The sequence below is a fragment of the Nycticebus coucang genome, chromosome 6 (genome assembly GCF_027406575.1).
Source record: "Nycticebus coucang isolate mNycCou1 chromosome 6, mNycCou1.pri, whole genome shotgun sequence".
Lineage (NCBI taxonomy): Eukaryota > Metazoa > Chordata > Mammalia > Primates > Lorisidae > Nycticebus > Nycticebus coucang.
Genome location: NC_069785.1, coordinates 87,134,394 through 87,153,441, shown reverse-complemented (window position 1 = coordinate 87,153,441; position 19,048 = coordinate 87,134,394). Strand labels below are relative to the sequence as shown.

Sequence of the window (19,048 nt, the reverse complement as noted above, 5' to 3'; positions counted from 1 at the left end):
TGGAGAGCACAGTGTCCAGCCAGCTGAGGGATAAACTTGGACTTGAAAGAGATAATGAGCTTGACTCTTGAATATGGAAGGAACATTTGGTACCATGAAGCTTAAGAAGTGACCACAGATTAGCTATTAGAATGTCAGTGGCGACTGGGGCAGTTAAAGTAAATAGTGTAAATGAATCACTTGGCACATACACGTAACAGCCCTTCTCCTTCCCCACTGCCCTTCACTCCTGCGCCTGCCTGGTGGGGTGGCGAGAGCAGGGTAGAGATGAGACAGTGAGGGACGGCGTGAGCGTAATCTGTATCTAGCATCTGCTATAGGCAAGGGACTTTGCCATTGTTATTTCCTTCAGCCCTCAGAACATGTATTTATTACTGGTAGACCAGATGGGTCCTTGAGGAAGCTGAAGTTCAAAGACCTGAGGGGCATCTTTTTAATGCAGCATAAGTAGTGGACAGCCTTTCTGTCTTCCAACCCCGCACTCTAAAGATTTTAGTCTAAGAATCAAGAGACAGAATTTAACCCAGATTTGTAATATTGTAGACTTTGGTTAAATCTCTGAAATTATTTGGACTTACAATTTTAGACATTTCTTATTTGAAAAGGTTGGACCGATGCCATGGGGCCCCGCTAGTGCTGGTGGGCACCCCACCTGCCTTATTCCATTTAATCCATACAGAGCCCTGTGCAGCGGGGGCTGTTTGTCCCCTCACTTTCTGATGATTAATCTGAACCACAGAGATGTTAAGCAGTCAGTCTACAAAGTCACACCGTAGGAAGTGTCAGAGTGAGGACTTGAAATGATGTTTGTTGCTTCCAAATCCATGTTCATGCCAGCCCTGTAGGAACCCCCACTTCTGTTGTGTTCATATGTCACGCATTTGTTCAATAACAAAATGTAATTTTTGTGAAATGTGTGAAATAACTTACAGTATTTGGATTATTTTACTCACCAAGCAGAGATATATAAGAATACTGTTTCATTTTAAAAGCAAATTGTGTGCAAACTAAGATTTAAATTTAAAAGAAGCGATGTTGAATCATTTTGGGTTGCTTGTTGAAAATCTAAAAATGTATTGGATTATGTTGCTTACGCTTCTGGCCAACTTTTTATAGTGTATATTTTCTGCAGCCAAATTTTCATGAAATATAATAAACATTTTGTGATGCCAACAAGTAAACATGTAACACGTAATTTTTTCTATTTAGATGTTTTTCTAAAACATGTTTTTCATGTTTCCTAGGTGGTACAGGAAGATAGTTATGGTAGAAATAGTTATGGTACATAGTTTACTGAATGCATTACTAATTAATCTCCTTTGTACCTTTTCTTCTAAAGTATATTCATGCCAGATTTCTACTTATTGGCAAAAGGATTACTGTTTCTATTGTTTTTATGGAATTACTAACATCAGTTAGATGTAAAATCACTTGTAATGAAGTTATTGCGAGAAACAAAAAAAAAATCTGTTCAAGCATTTTAATAATAATTTTTTCTAAATCAATTCTAATAGTGAAAATATGGTTTATCTCTGAGCAAAAAATGACCTGACGATGAGGACTTGACTTTACAATGAGCAATCAGGCATAATGTGGACCCATTTTATTTTCTACTTGCTATCCTTGTCAGTTTTTCATGGTTTTCTTTATTCTATCTATCCAGTAAAGGTAAAAAGAAATCCACTTGTTATCCGTGAAGATTAAGTTGAATAAGTGAATCCTGGGTTCTTGGCACAGAATCTAAATGATAACTTTGTCAAGGACCTGTATTTCTGAAGGCTCTGAGATGTGTCCTGCTTGTGAGCTCACATGCTACCTGCCACAGTCCCATAGGTGCTGGAGACTCCTACACCAGACACAGATATAAGACTGTGTCACGCACCACGAGAACATGTGTCTGCTGGCATTCCCCGTGACCACAGGTCACACAGGTGGGATTCAGAACAGCGGAGGAGAAGGCTGTGCCCACGGAGTCCTGCTGAGGACCCCCAAGCTTTGGAACCCCCCACTCTTCTAAGAGCAAACATGTCCAGTCTTTATCCCAGAGAAAGTCATTATCTTATTATTCTGGACAGGAAGAAATGTGTGCTGTGCCTGCTGGGGAGATACCATCTCAGTCTCCCAAGATGGTTTGTTATACAAACATCTTTGAAATGGTAGTCTGGAGTAAAAGCTGGTACAAAATGTGTTTGCACACAGGAAGGAATCATTCTCAACAGTATCATTAAGGAATCCCTCCCTGTCTCAGAGTGAATGCTCACGTGACTGGGAGCTCTCCAATGCCACTCTGCCTGCCTTTTCCCTTAGAATCTGTCTCTGTGGCTTGCCTTGAGCTCTGCACACTTCTCCAGCCCCCAGCCCTCGTTTTTCCCATCTTCCGCAGTGCCTTGCTTTGACATAGAAAATAGCCAGAAAATAATTGTTGAGAATAAATGGTTTGAGTACAAGAATCTAAAAAATAGCAGTGAATCTTAAACAAGGGATATTAGAATTCATCTCCACAATGATTTTCAAAATATAATACATGTCTCCTATAGGAACTTATAATGAACACATTCGACTTTTACTAAAATAGGCTGTGTTTATGGTATTGTACATGTGTATTCAGTGGTTTGGACAAATTTCGGATGATACATATTCAACGTTATAGTATCAGATGGAGCAGCTCTTGGCCATAAAAGTACTCTGTGTTCTGCCCTTCATTCCTGTCTCCTCGCTGACCCCTGGCAACCACTGAATTTCTTGTTATTTACTTTTTCCACAGTTTTGCCTTTTCCAGAATGCCATGGTATGGTTTGGTTCATGCCTGGCAAAAATTATGTTGAAATTTTATCTCCAACATGGCGGTATTAGGAGGTGGGGCCTAGTGGGAGGCGTTTGGGTCCCGGGGCCAGATCCCTATGAATAAATCAGCTCCCTCCCACAGAGGTGAATGAGTTCTCCCTCTCCTGAGAACGAACCAGTCCTGGAGGGGGGCAGGTTACTGAGGAGCCCGCTCCCTGGGTCTCTCTCTCTCTCTCTCTCTCTGGGCCGGTTACTAAGGAGCCCGCTCCTTGGGTCTCTCTCTCTCTCTCTCTCTCTCTCTCTCTCTCTCTCCGGGCAGGTTACTGAGGAGCCCGCTCCCTGGGTCTCTCTTTCTCGACAGGTTACTGAGGAGCCCTCTCTCTCTCTGTCTCTCTCTCTCTCTCTCTGGGCAGGTTACTGAGGAGCCCGCTCCCTGGGTCTCTCTCTCTCTCTCTCTGGACAGGTTACTGAGGAGCCCGCTCCCTGGGTCTCTCTCTCTCTCTCTCTCTCTGGACAGGTTACTGAGGAGCCCGCTCCCTGGGTCTCTCTCTCTCTCTCTCTCTCTCTGGACAGGTTACTGAGGAGCCCGCTCCCTGGGTCTCTCTCTCTCTCTCTCTCTCTCTCTCTCTCTGGGCAGGTTACTGAGGAGCCCGCTCCCTGGGTCTCTCTCTCTCTGGACAGGTTACTGAGGAGCCCGCTCCCTGGGTCTCTCTCTCTCTCTCTCTCTCTCTCTCTCTCTCTGGACAGGTTACTGAGGAGCCCGCTCCCTGGGTCTCTCTCTCTCTCTCTCTCTCTGTGGACAGGTTACTGAGGAGCCCGCTCCCTGGGTCTCTCTCTCTCTCTCTCCCCCTTTGCCATGTGTTCTCATGCTGTGTTCCCTCCACTTCCTACCAGGAGTGGGAGCAGCCTGAAGTCTCACCAAACACAGGTGCCCAATCTCGAACTGTCCAGCCACCAGAAGTGTGAGCCAGATGAACCTTTCCTTTAAAAGCTGCCCAGTCTCAGGTATTCTGCTGTGGTTACACAGGAGGAACTAGGAAAGTCATACCCAGTGGAACCTCAGTGGCTGAACACTTCCTTAAGCTGCCCCAGTTTTCACAGATGTCACTGCAGTGGACCTGGGTCCTCATGGTGACCACCTTCACGTGTCACAGTCCACGGGTGGTCACGTAACAGCCAGTTGAAATTCTGAGTGTGTACCCTGGGACTGGCTCCGCCCCCTCAGGGATGTGTTTGTTTGGGGCTTGTCAGCTCATTTCCTTTTAGTGATGAGGAATATTGCTTAGTCTGGGGCACCTCACTTTATCCATCCACCCCCTAAAGGCTGTCTTGGGTGCTCCCCACTTTTGACAGTGATGGACAAGCTTTTGTAGACATCCATGTGCAGGTTTCTGGGTGGATATAAGCTTTTATTCCTTCTGAGTAACTCCACGGTCTCAGAGTTGCTGGATTGTATGTCGAGAGTGGTTTTTGTGAGGAACGGCCAAACCATCTTCCAAAGTGGCCGTACCATACCTTGCCATCCAGCCTTTCCAGCTCTGCGTTACCAGTGCCCGGCTTGGCAGCTCTGTGACGACAGCTATCTGTTGCTTTAATTTGCGTTTCTCTGATGACATGAGACATGAGCATCTTTCCATATGCTGACCTGCCATCTTAATAACATCTTTAGTGAGATTTCTGTTAAGTTCTTTGGCCCCCTTATAAATTGGGTTGTTTTTCATTTTCATTATTGAATTTTAAGTTTTTTGTATATTTTAGGTGATGATCTTTTTGAGATATATCTTTTCAAACATTTTCTCCCAGCTTGGAGCTTATCTTTCCAGTGTCATTTACAGACTTTAAAAAGTTTTAATAAAGTCCATGAAATTTTAAGAGCTATTCATACATTCTGGATTTTAAAAGTGTGTTCATTTTGTTAAGCTGATATGTGATCTGAAAATACTTTCTTCTAGTTATGGTTTGTTTGTTTTTTCATTCTCTTCGCTGTATCTTTTGCAAATCAAAAATTTCTAAAAATAGTCAAATTTATCATTTTTAAAATAAAGCATGACTTTTGAATTTTATCTGAAAATCTGTCACCAGACCCAACCAAGATCACACAGATTCTCTCCTGCATTTTATTCCAGAAGACTTACAATTTTACGTTTTACCTTTAGGTGTGTGATACCCTGTAAATTAAGTTTGTGTCTGGTGTGTAGTCCGTGGGTTTTTGTGTGTGGACGTTTCATTGTTTGATTGTTTGATTGTTCCAGCACCTTTCTCCATTGACATTCCTTTCTGTATCTGTCAGAAGGAATCTATCTTGTGCGAACATATCTTGGGCTCTCCGTTACATCTCACTGATCTGTGTCTTTTTTCTTTTGCATATGGGATGTTATCTCTATCACTGTGACTTCAAGGTAAATCTGGAATTGGCTAATATGAGTTCTCTGATGTCATTCTTTTTCAGAATTACATTGGCTATTCTAGCACATTTTTAAATATATATTTCAAAATGAGTTTGTCAATATCTATAAAAATGCTTGCTGGGGATTTGATTAGGACTGTATTGAATCTGAGGTCAAATTGCAAAGAGTTGACATCATAGCCGTATAGACTTACTCCATCATGAACATACAGTGTCTCTCCTTTTATTCACATTTTTTAATTTCTCTTATCAATATTTTATAGTATTCTGATGTAAGTCCTACACATATTAATATTTATGCTTAATTTTGGTGATGCTACTTTAAATTATATGCACAGTCATTTTGAGTTCCAATTGCTCATTGCTGGTATTCTGTAGGATGACTGACGTGCGCCCTGCAACCAGGCTAAATTATCTACCTCACTACAGTCACGAGTTTTTTTTTTGTTTTTTTTTTGTAGTTTCTTAGGCATTTTCTGTATAGTCAGTCATGTTGCCAGTGTATAAAGATAATTTCATTTATTTCCCCTGTGCACACTTTCTACATTCTATTTCTCATTCTTGTCTTATGGCACCAGCCAAGGACTTCAGAGTTGGGCGAATGTGAGTGGTGAGAAAGGATATTGGTCCTTGTTCTCAGTCTTTGGCAGAAATTGTTCAATATGTCATCAGCAAGTGTGTTAGCTACCAGAAATACAATAAAGTGTGTACATGTATGTGAGTTTGGTTCTAATGAGGCATTGCTTTGTCTTTTTGTTTTTCACGTTTGCAAGTTTTCGTAGAAAGACAGGGAGACAGCCTTTATCACAGGGATTTCTGTTTTTCAGGCTAGGATTTTGATTGTGTTCTGAGTTTATTACAAATGCAGGCATCGGAGGCTTCAAATTCCTCACGTGTCCTTCTGAATTTTCTTCTTGACCTTGGTTAGCCTTCCTTTTGTACTGCCCCTCAGACAGAGCCTGCGTCAAACAGACCTTTCAGTTGTTACTTACTGTTACTATGACTAGAGATGTGTCAGGGTGCTGGGAAGTGTACCGAAGAAAATGTGTTCTGATTTTCTAAGTAAGTCTTTGTCCTTTAGTGGGCTTTTCTTAGCGGTGTTACGTTTGAAGTGACTCCGTCCCTCCCTCAGACTTAGAGGTTTTTATTTTCTTTTCCTTCCCTGACCTTTACTTCTCCAAGGACAGGCTTCCCAGTCGATGCCACTGAAACTCAGTTCACTGTCAGTCATGGTGTGCACTTGTGTGTTAATTATTTGTTTGTTTGGTTTGCTTCTTAGGTGGAATAAATGATGAGACTCTGGCAGTTTATTTTCTTCTACTGAGTTGGTCTCTGTTATAGAGAAGGGTCTGGGCTTACTGAAAAACGATTATTCTTTTCCTTCTCCTGGTAGAGTCATAGAGTGGTATTTCCTGGTGAGGTTTCTCACTCTCAAGCCGGTCCACACTCAGCCTCCAGCATTTTGTCCCGATTGCCGTTTAGGTGGCACTGTTAGTTTATACTCCACCAGCTGGGCTTGGTTGAAGTAATCAGAGCCTAACTGTGCTGCCCTGGCGAGGCTGCCGTGGGCTGCCCTCTGGGTGGTCCTCCCAGGGACCGGAAGGGTCTGAGCTGCTCTTCCCTTCCTGCTCCAGGGCCATGTGGAGAGTGCTCTCACATTCTCCCCAGGAAGACACTGTGAGCTCCTCCTGGGAGAAGCTGTGAGAGTGTGAGCCCCTCCCACCCTGGAACGTGTCCTGGAGCTTCCAGGTCAGCCTGTCAGCATCCACCAGCATCCTGACTTAGGGGTTCACTGTTGGTGGCATTCCTGGGCTTGTGCTCTGAGTAAGCATGTCTCGGTGGTGTCTCTGCAGACTTCTCTGACTCTAGAGTTCAAGGAGCTTCGCCCTGCAATCTCAGTTGTCTGAAGAATCCAAGAACAGCACGTAGTTTTGAGTTTCTTTAACCTTTTTCTTAGTATTAATAAAAGTATGGGAATGTAGGGATGACTTTTTTTTTTTTTGAGACAGAGTCTCAACTATGTCACCCTTGGTAGACTGCTGTGGTGTCACAGCTCACAGCAACCTCAAACTCTTGGGCTTAAGAGATTCTCTTACCTCAGCCTCCCAAGTAGCTGGGACCACAGGCGCCTGCCACAATACCCGGCTATTTTTGGGTTGCAGTTGTCATTGTTGTTTAGCAGGCCTGTGCTGGGCCTGAACCCACCAGCTTTGTTGTATATGGCTGGTAAACTTTTTACGTGTTATAAATGAAACTGGAGGTCTCTGAAAATACTCTTAAAATAAAAAGCACTGGAGAATTTTATTCATTATTACTATCTATTTTATTGGAGTATAATCCTTTTTTGAATAGAAAGATGACACTGTGACTCAATAGTAAAAATTCTAAAAAGAGCAGTTTTTTCCCTATAAACATGACAGATAGATACTTTAATGTTGGTTTCTTCTGTTTCAGATTTTCTAGAAACCAGTAGCAGAAATACACAGAAGAGCTGATCTCCTTGGGGGCTTAGGTTATGACTCTCTGTGAGAGAGAAGAGAGCCAGGGTCTGAATATTCCTGCCTCACTTAGATGGCCTTGCACTCACTACTACACAGATATCAGCTATACAATTTGGTGTGTGTTTAATTCTGATTGCTTTAATTCAACAGACCAAAATATCTGAGGTTTATATTTCGTAAAATTAACGGCCCTTTCCTTTTAGTTGCCGCTGTTGATCCTGCACCATGAAGCCCAGCGAGGCCTCTTGGGCATCTGTGGGGGCTGCTCAGCTGAGTCGGACCAAGAGCCCCGCTCTGGGAGTGTGGGAGCAGCTTTGTAATTTCCTGAATAATTAATGAAATGCCAACTCATAGTTCTCTCTTCTAATGAGAAATTTTGTTTTAATTGATTTTCTTAGTGTACAGTTCTTAAAAACTTTCTTTATATAAAAAAAATTAGGCTCAATTATCAGAACTGGAAGATTCATGAGAGCCACTAATGGGAAAGCATGAAGTCATGTTGGAGCGTGAGAGCATAGAAAACAATTAAATGGAGACATGTATTATATTTTTGACCAGAGACCATTCTGTTTGCTTTAGATCAGTCCTAATTCCTAATAGTTTTGGAAATTTACACTTAGAACACAGTCCTTGTTTTGCTTTGGTTAGTGGGAATAAAGGAATATAATTATATGGTTATAATTTGACTCTTTTTAACAAAGAGGTTCTTCTTTTTCTGATGTATAAATAGGTGACAAGGTGAATAAGTTTATGGGCCAGATCACCGTTTCCCAGAGGAATTGGCATTTTCTGAGATTTATTTTATGGTCTATACTTGAATATTATGATCATTCCCTTGAGAGTATCTGGATATAGGGATAGTTTATAGTTTTCTTAAAATTACAAGTTAAATGCAAATATGCTGCCTGAAGACAGAATGCCTAAATTTAATCTTAACAGAAAGTATAAACCTTACACTTAGTGTCACATGGAGTAATCTGGGGATATAAAGTTAAATTTTCTTAAAATCTACATCCAGATACAGGCTTTAATTCAAAAGTCCAAAATGTCTGCTGTCCAATTCAAGAATTATTTTTTAAATAATGCCATTTATTTCTTAATCCAACAGATCATATGGTATATATAACATATGCACATATCATATATCTACAATAGCAATCAAATATAAAACTGAGGCTTTTTTCTGGTATTATGTACATATATATTTTGGCAATTAGGGAGGGATATTTTGCTTTGACATAGTCTTTCTCCGATTCAGTTTTTCCTTTCACGAACTAGTATGTGGCACTTAAGACTTTGATACAACATTGAGCACATTGTGGGAAGCCATCGGGCTGATCAGGGTGGCGCTGCAGGGAAGAGAGGATGGAGTGCAGGTGGCTAGTGGGTGTCAAATGTCATTAGTTAAAGAGAATGGACAAGAAAATAAGTTAGTGTACACTTTAAAAATAACTAAAAAAGTGGAAGTGGAATGTTTCTGACACTAAAAAAAGGATAAATGACTGAGGTCCCCAATTACCCTGATTTGATTAATTCACATTGAACACGTGTATAAAAACATCACATGTACCCTATAAATATATATAATTATTATGTACCCATAATAATTTAAAAATTTTAAAAGAAAATATTATAATACTTTTAAGCCTTGATTTATATGCCTGCTATTAATATTTTGTGACTATGCCTAAATATAATTATTTCATTTCTCTTTACCTTTATATTAGCATATATTGCCCATTTATTTAATCTTTAAAACCATTAAGCAGTTTTCTTTACCTTTAATTAATGATTTCAGCTTATTTATTACAGCTCATTAAGCAATAATGCTTCGACCATTGTCCAAATAACTGTTCCAGAATTATAGAACCTATTCTCAATATTCTAAACCTTTAAGCCATCTCAACCTGTAGTTATTTATTAAATGATATTAATGACTTTTCATGATAATTATAGTCACTTAAACTCGGTCACTCAGACTTCCTTTTTACTATTTTGTAATAAGCCTACTGATTATAACTTAACAAATTTAAGTAATACTTCCTTTTTCTTCAAGGACTGAACTCTCTTCTTTACTTTTTTCTTAATCATATTAAAGTCTTGTGGGTGGTCACAGGATAATCACTTTCAGCAGTCCATCTGAGAAATTATTCTTACTATGATGATTACAGTTATTACTGTGGTCTTCCTCCCAACTGTCAGAGGACACAGTATGTGTAATAGGAATGTGAACTAGGTTATCCCACAAAATCTCATTAAATGATTCTACTCCAGACTGTGTCAACTGTTCTTTAAAATGATACCTTCAGGTGTCTCCTTTATGGTTTTCATAGGGGCTTCTAATGTACGTTAAGATCGCAAAGAGTGAAGTTCAACTTGTTCACTCTCAGTAGCTCCACAGTCACAGACCACTTTTGAGTCCGAACTGCAGCGTCCATCATTGTATGCTTTATTCAAATGCCTGATTTCATATGTGGTAAATATCTTGTTTTAACGGAAGACTCATGTGTTCAGTTACATTCATCTTGAGATATTATCAACCCAGCAGCACTGTGCATGTGCAATCTGGAGGTGCTAATGTAGCAATGTGCTAAGGAGGCTTAAAACATTTTTTATAGAGAATCTTATTTATATCTGTGATACTTCACTAGCTCATTTCTGATTGCTTATATAACATAATACTTATCAGTAATATAGTCTTCTGCTATAAAATATTCAATTTTCATAGAAATTGTCAACTATATTCCTCATTTGACCATAAGTTGATACTGTATTCTGTCCTCCAAGGAACGTGAAATGCTATTTTTTCCCAGGAAATTGGTCAAGGATACCATCTGAACTAACCAATAGGTATACAAAGTTCAGTTGAAAGACAAGATTATTATGATAATATTAATAATAGTGGCAGTAGTAAATAATGATAATAATGAAAAAAATGAGTGATTATTCTCTTACATTATTTAATTGGATGGTTATATTTTCATGAGCTCTGTCAGAATAATTGAATATGTGTGTGTGTGTTTCATACTGTACTTGCTAGGGCGGCGCCTGTGGCTCAAAGGGGTAGGGCGCCAGCCCCATATGCCGGAGGTGGTGGGTTCAAACCCAGCCCTGGCCAAAAACTGCATACTGTACTTGCTGCATTTAAAGAATCGTAGTTATGATATTCTTACTCATATTAATAGACTTGAAAGAGGACGTTTTGTGAACTTACTATGTGTCAACTCATTGACAAGGCTGATTATTTCATATGGTAACTTCTTTGGGAGTACTCACTAAAAACTTTCCTATCCGGTTTTGTTTTAGATTTTCTGAATTTACAAAAAACTATTTAGAAAATATATTATGATAAATATCATACTCATCATAACTGAGGTCAATTCTTCCTAAGATGAGGAAAAATGTGGGCGGTGCCTATGGCTCAAGGAGTAGGGCACCAGCCCCATATATCAGAGGTGGCAGGTTCAAACCTGGCCCCAGCCTAAAACTGAAAAAATAAATAAATAAATAAATAAATAAATAAAAATAAATAAATTCTGTTAAAGAAAAAGATGAAGAAACATGTAAGAATATTCTGTGTTACTCAAAGTCCTATTGGAAATCCTGGACAATAATTCAAAAAACAAGAATAAATAAGCACATTAGAAGAGATATAAAAACTCGTTGGCTATCAGTAGATAATACAATCATTTTTATAAACTCAAACAGAATTTGAGAGCAAAAATAAAAATTCAGAAACATCTGGATAGATGCTCAGGGAGATATTCAGAATAATTTATGAGATGAATACTATTTCTCTATGCCAGCAATAGCCAGTTTGACAATAGAAGCAAATGTAACTGGTAGCTCTCAATAGAAAGAAAAGGTCTAAAGGAACTAACAAAGAATATACAAGAATGTGAAGGGAAAATAATGAACATTCAAATTAACAAAATAATAATTTAGTTAAAATAATAAAATTTTGGGACATTAAAATTTGTTATAGAGTAATAATATCTGATCTCGAGACTGTGTGGTGAGAGAAGGACCAGCAAAGAGAGCAGCATATATAAAAACATGAGAATCTGAAACGACTCGTATCAGAGGACTAAAAACATTCACAGTCTTTGACCGAGGATGACCACTGCTGATCCTGTATTTTAAGTGTAATCAAAAAAATCACAAAATGATATTTTAACATAGTTAGCTCCTGGAACAAAATATTTTTGAGGTAGGAATCTGGAGAAAATTTAATATCTGAAAAAAAATTACAGTAATGTCAAAGTGGCTAATTAGAGGGCAGGTGGATCTGAATAAAGCCAGGAGTTAATGCAATGTAATTGTTAGCACGCATGGAGGTCCTCAACAATTTTAATTGTCTCTGCAGAAAAAAACTTATTTCCAAGAATATTACACACATTGATCAATAGATTTTCTACTCTAAAGCAACGGAAGACTTTTTAAAGTGTATTTATTGAATTTTCTGATTCACCATGTATATTTAATTTGGGAAAAAGGGGCAAAGATTCTTGTATTTAATGAGCTGATAAACTCAACATCATACTTCTAATATTGTATTCAGAGAAGATTTGCATTTTTTGATCAAAAGAAGAGGCAATTATTATAAATGTTTCTGAATTTATAAGTAAAAGCAAAATCAAAGCATGCAATAGTTCTCTGTAAATATTATAATTCTGACTAACCAGCATATCTGATTAAGTATTCACACTTTAAAAAAAAACAGTGCACAGCTACATTTGAAACTCTTTTTTCAATAGATTTATTCTCCTAGAAATTTGTACTGTATTTATGATACTCTACTTTGCCTAACTTAGCTACAATTATTGATTTGATTAGTTCATAAAAGAAAATTGACAAGAGATGTTAATAATTGAAAAAATATTTTTGGTGATTTAGAGATAACACTTTACTACATTTTATAATTTGATACTCCCTACAGTCTTATGAGTTAGAAGATCAATATGATAAATATTATACCCACATTTTTAAAATTTTAATTAAAAGAACAAAACCCCAAACAGTTTATATAAATTAGCTAATACTACATAACCCAGTACAATAAATTTAAGTTGGATTTTTGGTGCCTAGCCATAGTAACATGCCAAAAGGAACAATTCTATCTATGCAAAAATACAATTTGTGGGTGGCGCCTGTGGCTCAAGGAATAGGGCGCTGGCCCCTTATCCTGGAGGTGGTGGGTTCAAACCTGGCCTTGGCCAAAAACTGCAAAAAGAAAAAAAAAATACAATTTTGACTACAAGTTTTAAATGATAATACAATTGAAACCAATGGGCAAACGTGAAAATCAAACAATAGCAGATGTCTATAGAAAACGCTTAAAAGAAAAATAAAGCAGGCAAAGGACTAGATGGATGCTCATATTCAATGCCTTTGTGTTCTAGAAAAGGGGAAAGTTGGTATAACCGAATAATTAAAATGATTTGTAGAATATTAATATAGCCATTTCACAGACTTTCTAATGGCCACTCGGGAAGATTAAGTGATTGTTCCAATTCTTAAGTAACTAGCAAACATAACAAGTGACTTTCAAAGAGAATATTTGGATGTGTAAAGTTCAAGTTATTTTGTAACATAACATCATAAAATTCAAACCCAAACTAACTTCTAACCCCAAGCTGGTTATATTCTCTTTACTTTCCCAATGTCACGTTACTTGTATATGAGCCCATGAACTTAACAAACATATTCTCTATTATTTTCTACTTAATTTGCTACAGTCAAGTTTTTTTTTTTTTTCCATAGGTTTTCTACCTTTCATCTCTTTTAATATTCTTTTTCCCCTCCTAAGAATCCTGACTTGGTTGCCTTCATATACCCAAAGTTTCAAAAGGCGACCACGTGTGTCCGGTGGGAAGCCTGCCTCCCACCTGCTCGTTCTGGATTTAATCACTTGGACTTCTACTTCAGTCTTTTGATTGAATTTCAATCTACCTAACTACATGAACTCCTGAATTTATACACATTTACTGGATATAAGATGCTGTTCCTAAAAAATGGCTGACTAACAGAACCAAGGAAAAAGTTAATTTGATTAAGCAGTCTGTCTACTGAACAGATGCCATCACGCAGGCTACCGTGCATGTCTGGGGGGGCGAAAGGGAAGAAAATACTACCTGGGGAATGCTAAAGTGAAGCTAATGAATCCACAGATGTAAAAGCAAATTATAATGCGGAATAAAAGAAGAATGTCAAGGGCAACCTCACACCGAGCAAGTGCTGAAAAGATCTGCTGCTGCTCCCAAAACACTGCTTTATAAAGACTTTCTGGAACTTTTCATTGCAACAAAAATCTGCACTCAGGGAGGGAAATGTCCAGTCCGTTTCTCTGGAACTCCAGTATACCGCAGATGGCCAGCATGTGGTCAGAGGTCAGCTCTTTTGGGAGGTGTTGTGTATTGGAGCACCGGGCTGGAGAGAGCCTTGTATACATAGCACAGAGAGGCAGTGGGGACCCCACACAGCAAAGGGAATTTATTTGATTTCAATCTTCAACAAACATACTGCTCAGGGCAATCTTGGAGTTATATGTAAACATTACCGAAATAGGGTTTTCTGCCATTTTAAGAAGTACTGACCTAGAAATACAATAAAATGGAATTTGCTTTTATTTTGAAGTGTATCTAAGCCAAAATGTATGCAGCATTACTACCCCGTTTCCCTGAAAATAAGACATCCTCTGAAAATAAGACCTACTTACAGGACCTATAAGACGTCCCCTGAAAATAAGACCTAGCACATCTTTGGGAGCACACCTTAAAATAAGACACTGTCTTATTTTCGGGGAAACAGGGTAGTAAAGAGACTTTGGGAAAGGTATAGAGAAAGGAAGAGGAAAGCTGTAGAGAGAGGGAGACTTTCTTTATTCTTTGATAGAGTTGCCTTCAGCACACGCGATCGTGCTTTGTGGGACTGAGTCAAACCAATTGAATTCATTGCTTCATGGTGTCTCATGGAAGGTCGGTGTGAAGACACTGTCCTCGTGGACACAGAATCAGAACCACGGCTTTTGGATAATCCTGGTTAGTTTCCCTTCTCGGAGCCAGGAGAGCTAATTAGTCCAGCTACTCTCCAAGGGAAGCAAAACCAATAATTGCCAGTAAAATATTTATGTGTAATGGCTCCCAAAATAATATTCTTATCCCAGAGTTTATACTGTCCCCAGAAAAGAACTAATTGAGAATCACTAATGAGAATTCTATGAGGTTTATGCGTATAAAGCTATTAAGGTAGCAGGAGGCTCTGTTTATACAGAAACATGTGCATTCACCCGGGCGAGGGTGTGAGGGGGCCTCTGAAACCTCCTGTCTCTTTCCCTTAGGAGCTCAGGACACCTGTGTACCTGGTGCTGGCGACGAGCTCAGGACACCTGTATGCCTGGTGCTGGGGACGTCTCACCTGCTGTCTTCCCGATCCTGTATTGTTGAATGAGTTTCATTTGTTTATCCCAGCTCGTTCATCCCTGGCTGGCACTCCTCTGGAAGAGCTTCTGTGCAGTTGAAGATCCTATCTCACGATTTCTATTTGCAACACTTTAATGGTAGCCTCAGTACTTAAGCGAGGGCTATCTCTAGCTCTCCTTCTCTCTTCCTTTTTAAACACTGTGTTCCGTGTTTCCCTCCAGTAAAAACAAATTGATCGCTGCTAAAAGTTTTGGTAGTAGAAAAATTTCCTGGCTGATAATATTTGAAAATGCAACTACCACGGGAAAGAAGTGATTGGTGCCATGATACTTAGTGAAGAAAGATTTTAATGCAAACAGCGCCAGACTGGTCAAGTGGGTATCAGTGCCAGTATGAATCACTGCAAGCATAATCCTCCCTGCAGAAGCCCAGAATTCCCTATCAATAGCTGTTTTTATTTGACTTACCACATTTTAGGTGATGTGCAGCCTGCCACCCCAGATTATGAGAACACTAAGCCTGCTATGAGCACACACGTCGCCACCCTGGGGGAACCACTTCTGGTTTTATCAGCTTCTCTTACACTCCAGCTGGCATTTTCTGTAAGATAAATTCTGGCCACTTTGTTTAGCCTAAAAAGATTTTGCTCTTCTTGATAGATACTACTGAATATTTTGTTCTTGTCCCTAATACATTTATAAACTCTTTTGCATATTATTTACAAAAATAGGAGAGATCTGCTGTCCTACTGTTGACAGTGCAGGTTTTTGCTAGAGTATCTCTGGAAAGTGATATTTTCAAATGTGGTGCTCCATTTCTAAAGACGTAGCCTATTTAGTACAAGTAACCCCCCTAGTGCTAGAATATCCGCCTTTCCAATTTCTTTACAAAGAAAAATTATAGTTTGACTATGGGTAGATCATCAAATTCATGATAATGATTTTGTTCTACTTGATTCTAAGAGGCATGAATTTTCAAAGAGCTCATATTCCTGACATTCATGTGCAGTTAAGGGTATAAAAATGCTACAGCACTAGCTCTAAAGAGCTAGATCTGGAAGACAGCATGTGAGGCGTTCCCAGCACCAGGCACACAGGTGTCCTGAGCTCGTGAGGGGAAGAGACAAGAAGCATCAGAGCCCCCCTCTCACCCTCATTTGGGGTGAACGCACACACACGTTCCTGCACACAGTCAAAGACTACTTATCATGTGATGTGTCTATTGTTTGTCCAATATTCGTCAAAATATCCCAGACCAATCTGTTTTCTTTGTAATTGATTACTTAAGTAGGGTAAATAACATTTGTAACATTTTCAATTCAAGTTGACTAAGAATGTAATTGCTCCTCCAGAATAGATGTAGTTAAGATATAAATATGTTAGAAATACTAGCAGTGTTCATGTATTTTTATATCAGCGCACCAGTCTAGGCCTTCTATACAGATGTGTATATTCATACATTTAAAGACAGGGATACGATCTGGGAACGGCGTCGTTAGATTGCATCATGATGTAACATCATAAAATGTTCTGCCCAAGCTGAGGCGATGCAGGCTGCTTCACACCTGGGCCTCACCTGGGCACGGCCTATTGCTCCCGGGCTGCAGACCAGGACAGCACCAGACAGTTACAACATGGTGATGAGTATTTGTGTATGAACACACACATAAATGTGGAAAAGGCAGTGCCTTGTGCTTTGATGTTACTAGACAGTAGAAAATTTTCAGCTCAATTATACTCTTTTGGGGTCACTGCCATATATGCAGTCTGCCCTTGCCTGAAACGTTATGTGGCTGTGGTATGAATACACTTACACACAGAGAATGACAAGTATATAAATGCACATACCACACACACATAGAAATGAATGTATGTGCACTCATGGTGAAAAGAGGCCAAGTGAGCAGGAAGGAAATAATGTAAATATATATTTGTTCTATGTAAAAGATATTATATTTTTGCTCATGAAATATCTCATCTGGTAGTTCTCAGCCTTCTTGGAGAATTTCTGAGTTATTCTATTTTTTTATTTTAATAAATGACTTCATTTCACATATTTTCACATATATTACACTTGATAGTCAATAAAAAATACTTGTGTGGAGTTTAAATTTTTGATTTACTAAAAAAACTATTTGAAAGCTGGATCTCCTTGGCAGATATAGTTTTAAGAAAGATGTAGATTTTTTTCTCTTCCAAGAATTCACAGGCTATTTGATCTATACATAAATACCGTGAAATAAAGTAAAGGCAGATAAGTACTATAAAAATGTGGGTATTAAATTCTGTTGCAGTTCAGAAAAATCTGAATGGCTTCATGGAAGAGTCTCATTTGACAGGGTAGAGCTGAGGTCACATGTGGCAGGGTGGAGAATGCGGACAGCGGGGAGCCTGTTCAAATTCACAGCATGAGATTTCACAAGAAGTTTGGCAAAACAGGGGTCCTCTTAAATTCTGAATAGAATGTTCTTGAGGATCCCAAATGGTAATTGACTACTGTCTCTTTGATATTAAATTGGGTCTGTAGTGGGCCACAGATAATAATGGAAGAAATCACATTCAATTAAAAGAATCTATCAAGTGTCTTCCACACACAGGAGCTTTGCTGGGTGCTACAAGAATACACCTAAAAATGTATTTTCCATGTGCTACACAATTATTTTAGGAAGCCAGCTTTGTTAGTGCTAGAACTCAAATATGTTAGCTAAAAGAATCTTACTCTGGGGTCAGTTCTATTTACACAACATAGGTTGAAACATATTTATTCCATTGTAACGTCATTACTAGGATTCATGTAAAAAAAAAGAAGATAATACTAACAGAATAGGGTACTACAGATGATTCTTAAAAAAAATAATAATAATAATAAAAGCCATGGCCTGACTGTATAAACACTTCCCTTGAGAGCTGTGATGAGCCTGTCTGACAGAGAATCCTGTGCTCCTTCCTCTGCATATGAATGGAGCATCTGAATGGTTTTATATTTGGAGCTGGAAAGATAAAAATTTTAACTGTGATACTTCTCCAGAAAAATATTATTTTCTAGTATATTCAAATCATCTATGACTGGAAACTCACATTTAACTTTTAAATTTTCTCCCTAGTTTTATTGATAACATAATTGCAAGATGCACCGTAGGTGTGGTCAATTTAAATTATTTAAATGCTGAAGCAGAGCAGGCTGGGAGGTTAAGGAAGGTGGATTTGTTTTACAGCTGGAACTGCATTTAGAAAGAGGGGCCACCCAGACGGTTAACCAGCTTTCAGCTAAACTGACCAAACCCCACAGAAGCCCTCCCAGCAAGCTACCTTGGAGGGGAGCACATTTTGCCGTGATCAAAACTAGTGTGTCACCAGCAGTAACACCAGTTCTGTGGATCTCACACGAATCTTCATGGCCTTCACCATCCATTGTTTGACAAATAAAATATAAATTTAAAAAACACACATACACAAAATGAAAATGAAGTTCAGCTTAGTTCACGGAAAACAGATGAGAGCCATGTGACCACTGCCAGGTGCAAAGCCAGCGTCTTCCCACCTGAAGGATATGAAGGTCATTCCTTTACTCAGCATTTTGCATACACAGAAAAAAAAAATACAGACATGGGCCTTACTTTTTCTCTTTACTTCCATCCTTAATTCCTGTAACGTTGGATTATGCACCTACTATGTGCCAGGAAAATCTTGCATCATAACTGCATGGAGGATAATCAAGTACAAATTTCGGGGCTCACATTTCCTGAGTCTCTGCTTGTGCAGGTGTGGGGAAGTGCCTGAAAACGTGCATTTCTAACCCTAAGATTCCTGCAGCCTGCCCGGAGAATGCTTAGGCTGCAGGTCTAGAGACTGAGCTCGGGGAGGGGCAAGAGGTGACGTTGAAGAAGACAAAGCACCTTCCCTGCTGCTCACTTTCCCTGGAAATGATCCACAAAA

General features: G+C 39.0%; 1 protein-coding gene across 2 annotated transcripts in view; it reads left to right on the top strand.

Moving 5' to 3' along the window:
- Nucleotides 1-19,048, top strand: part of LOC128588175 (testican-3-like) — a 177,804-nt gene that overhangs the window by 152,154 nt on the left and 6,602 nt on the right. The window contains exon 4 of one of the 2 annotated variants that reach the window (XM_053594829.1): nucleotides 7,896-7,954. The exons of the other annotated variant lie outside the window; for it this stretch is intronic. Within the exon in view, the coding sequence (XP_053450804.1) occupies nucleotides 7,896-7,921 (26 nt within the window). The 3' untranslated portion in view covers nucleotides 7,922-7,954. Of the gene's footprint in view, nucleotides 1-7,895; nucleotides 7,955-19,048 lie in introns of those variants that run through there. 2 annotated transcript variants of the gene reach the window in all.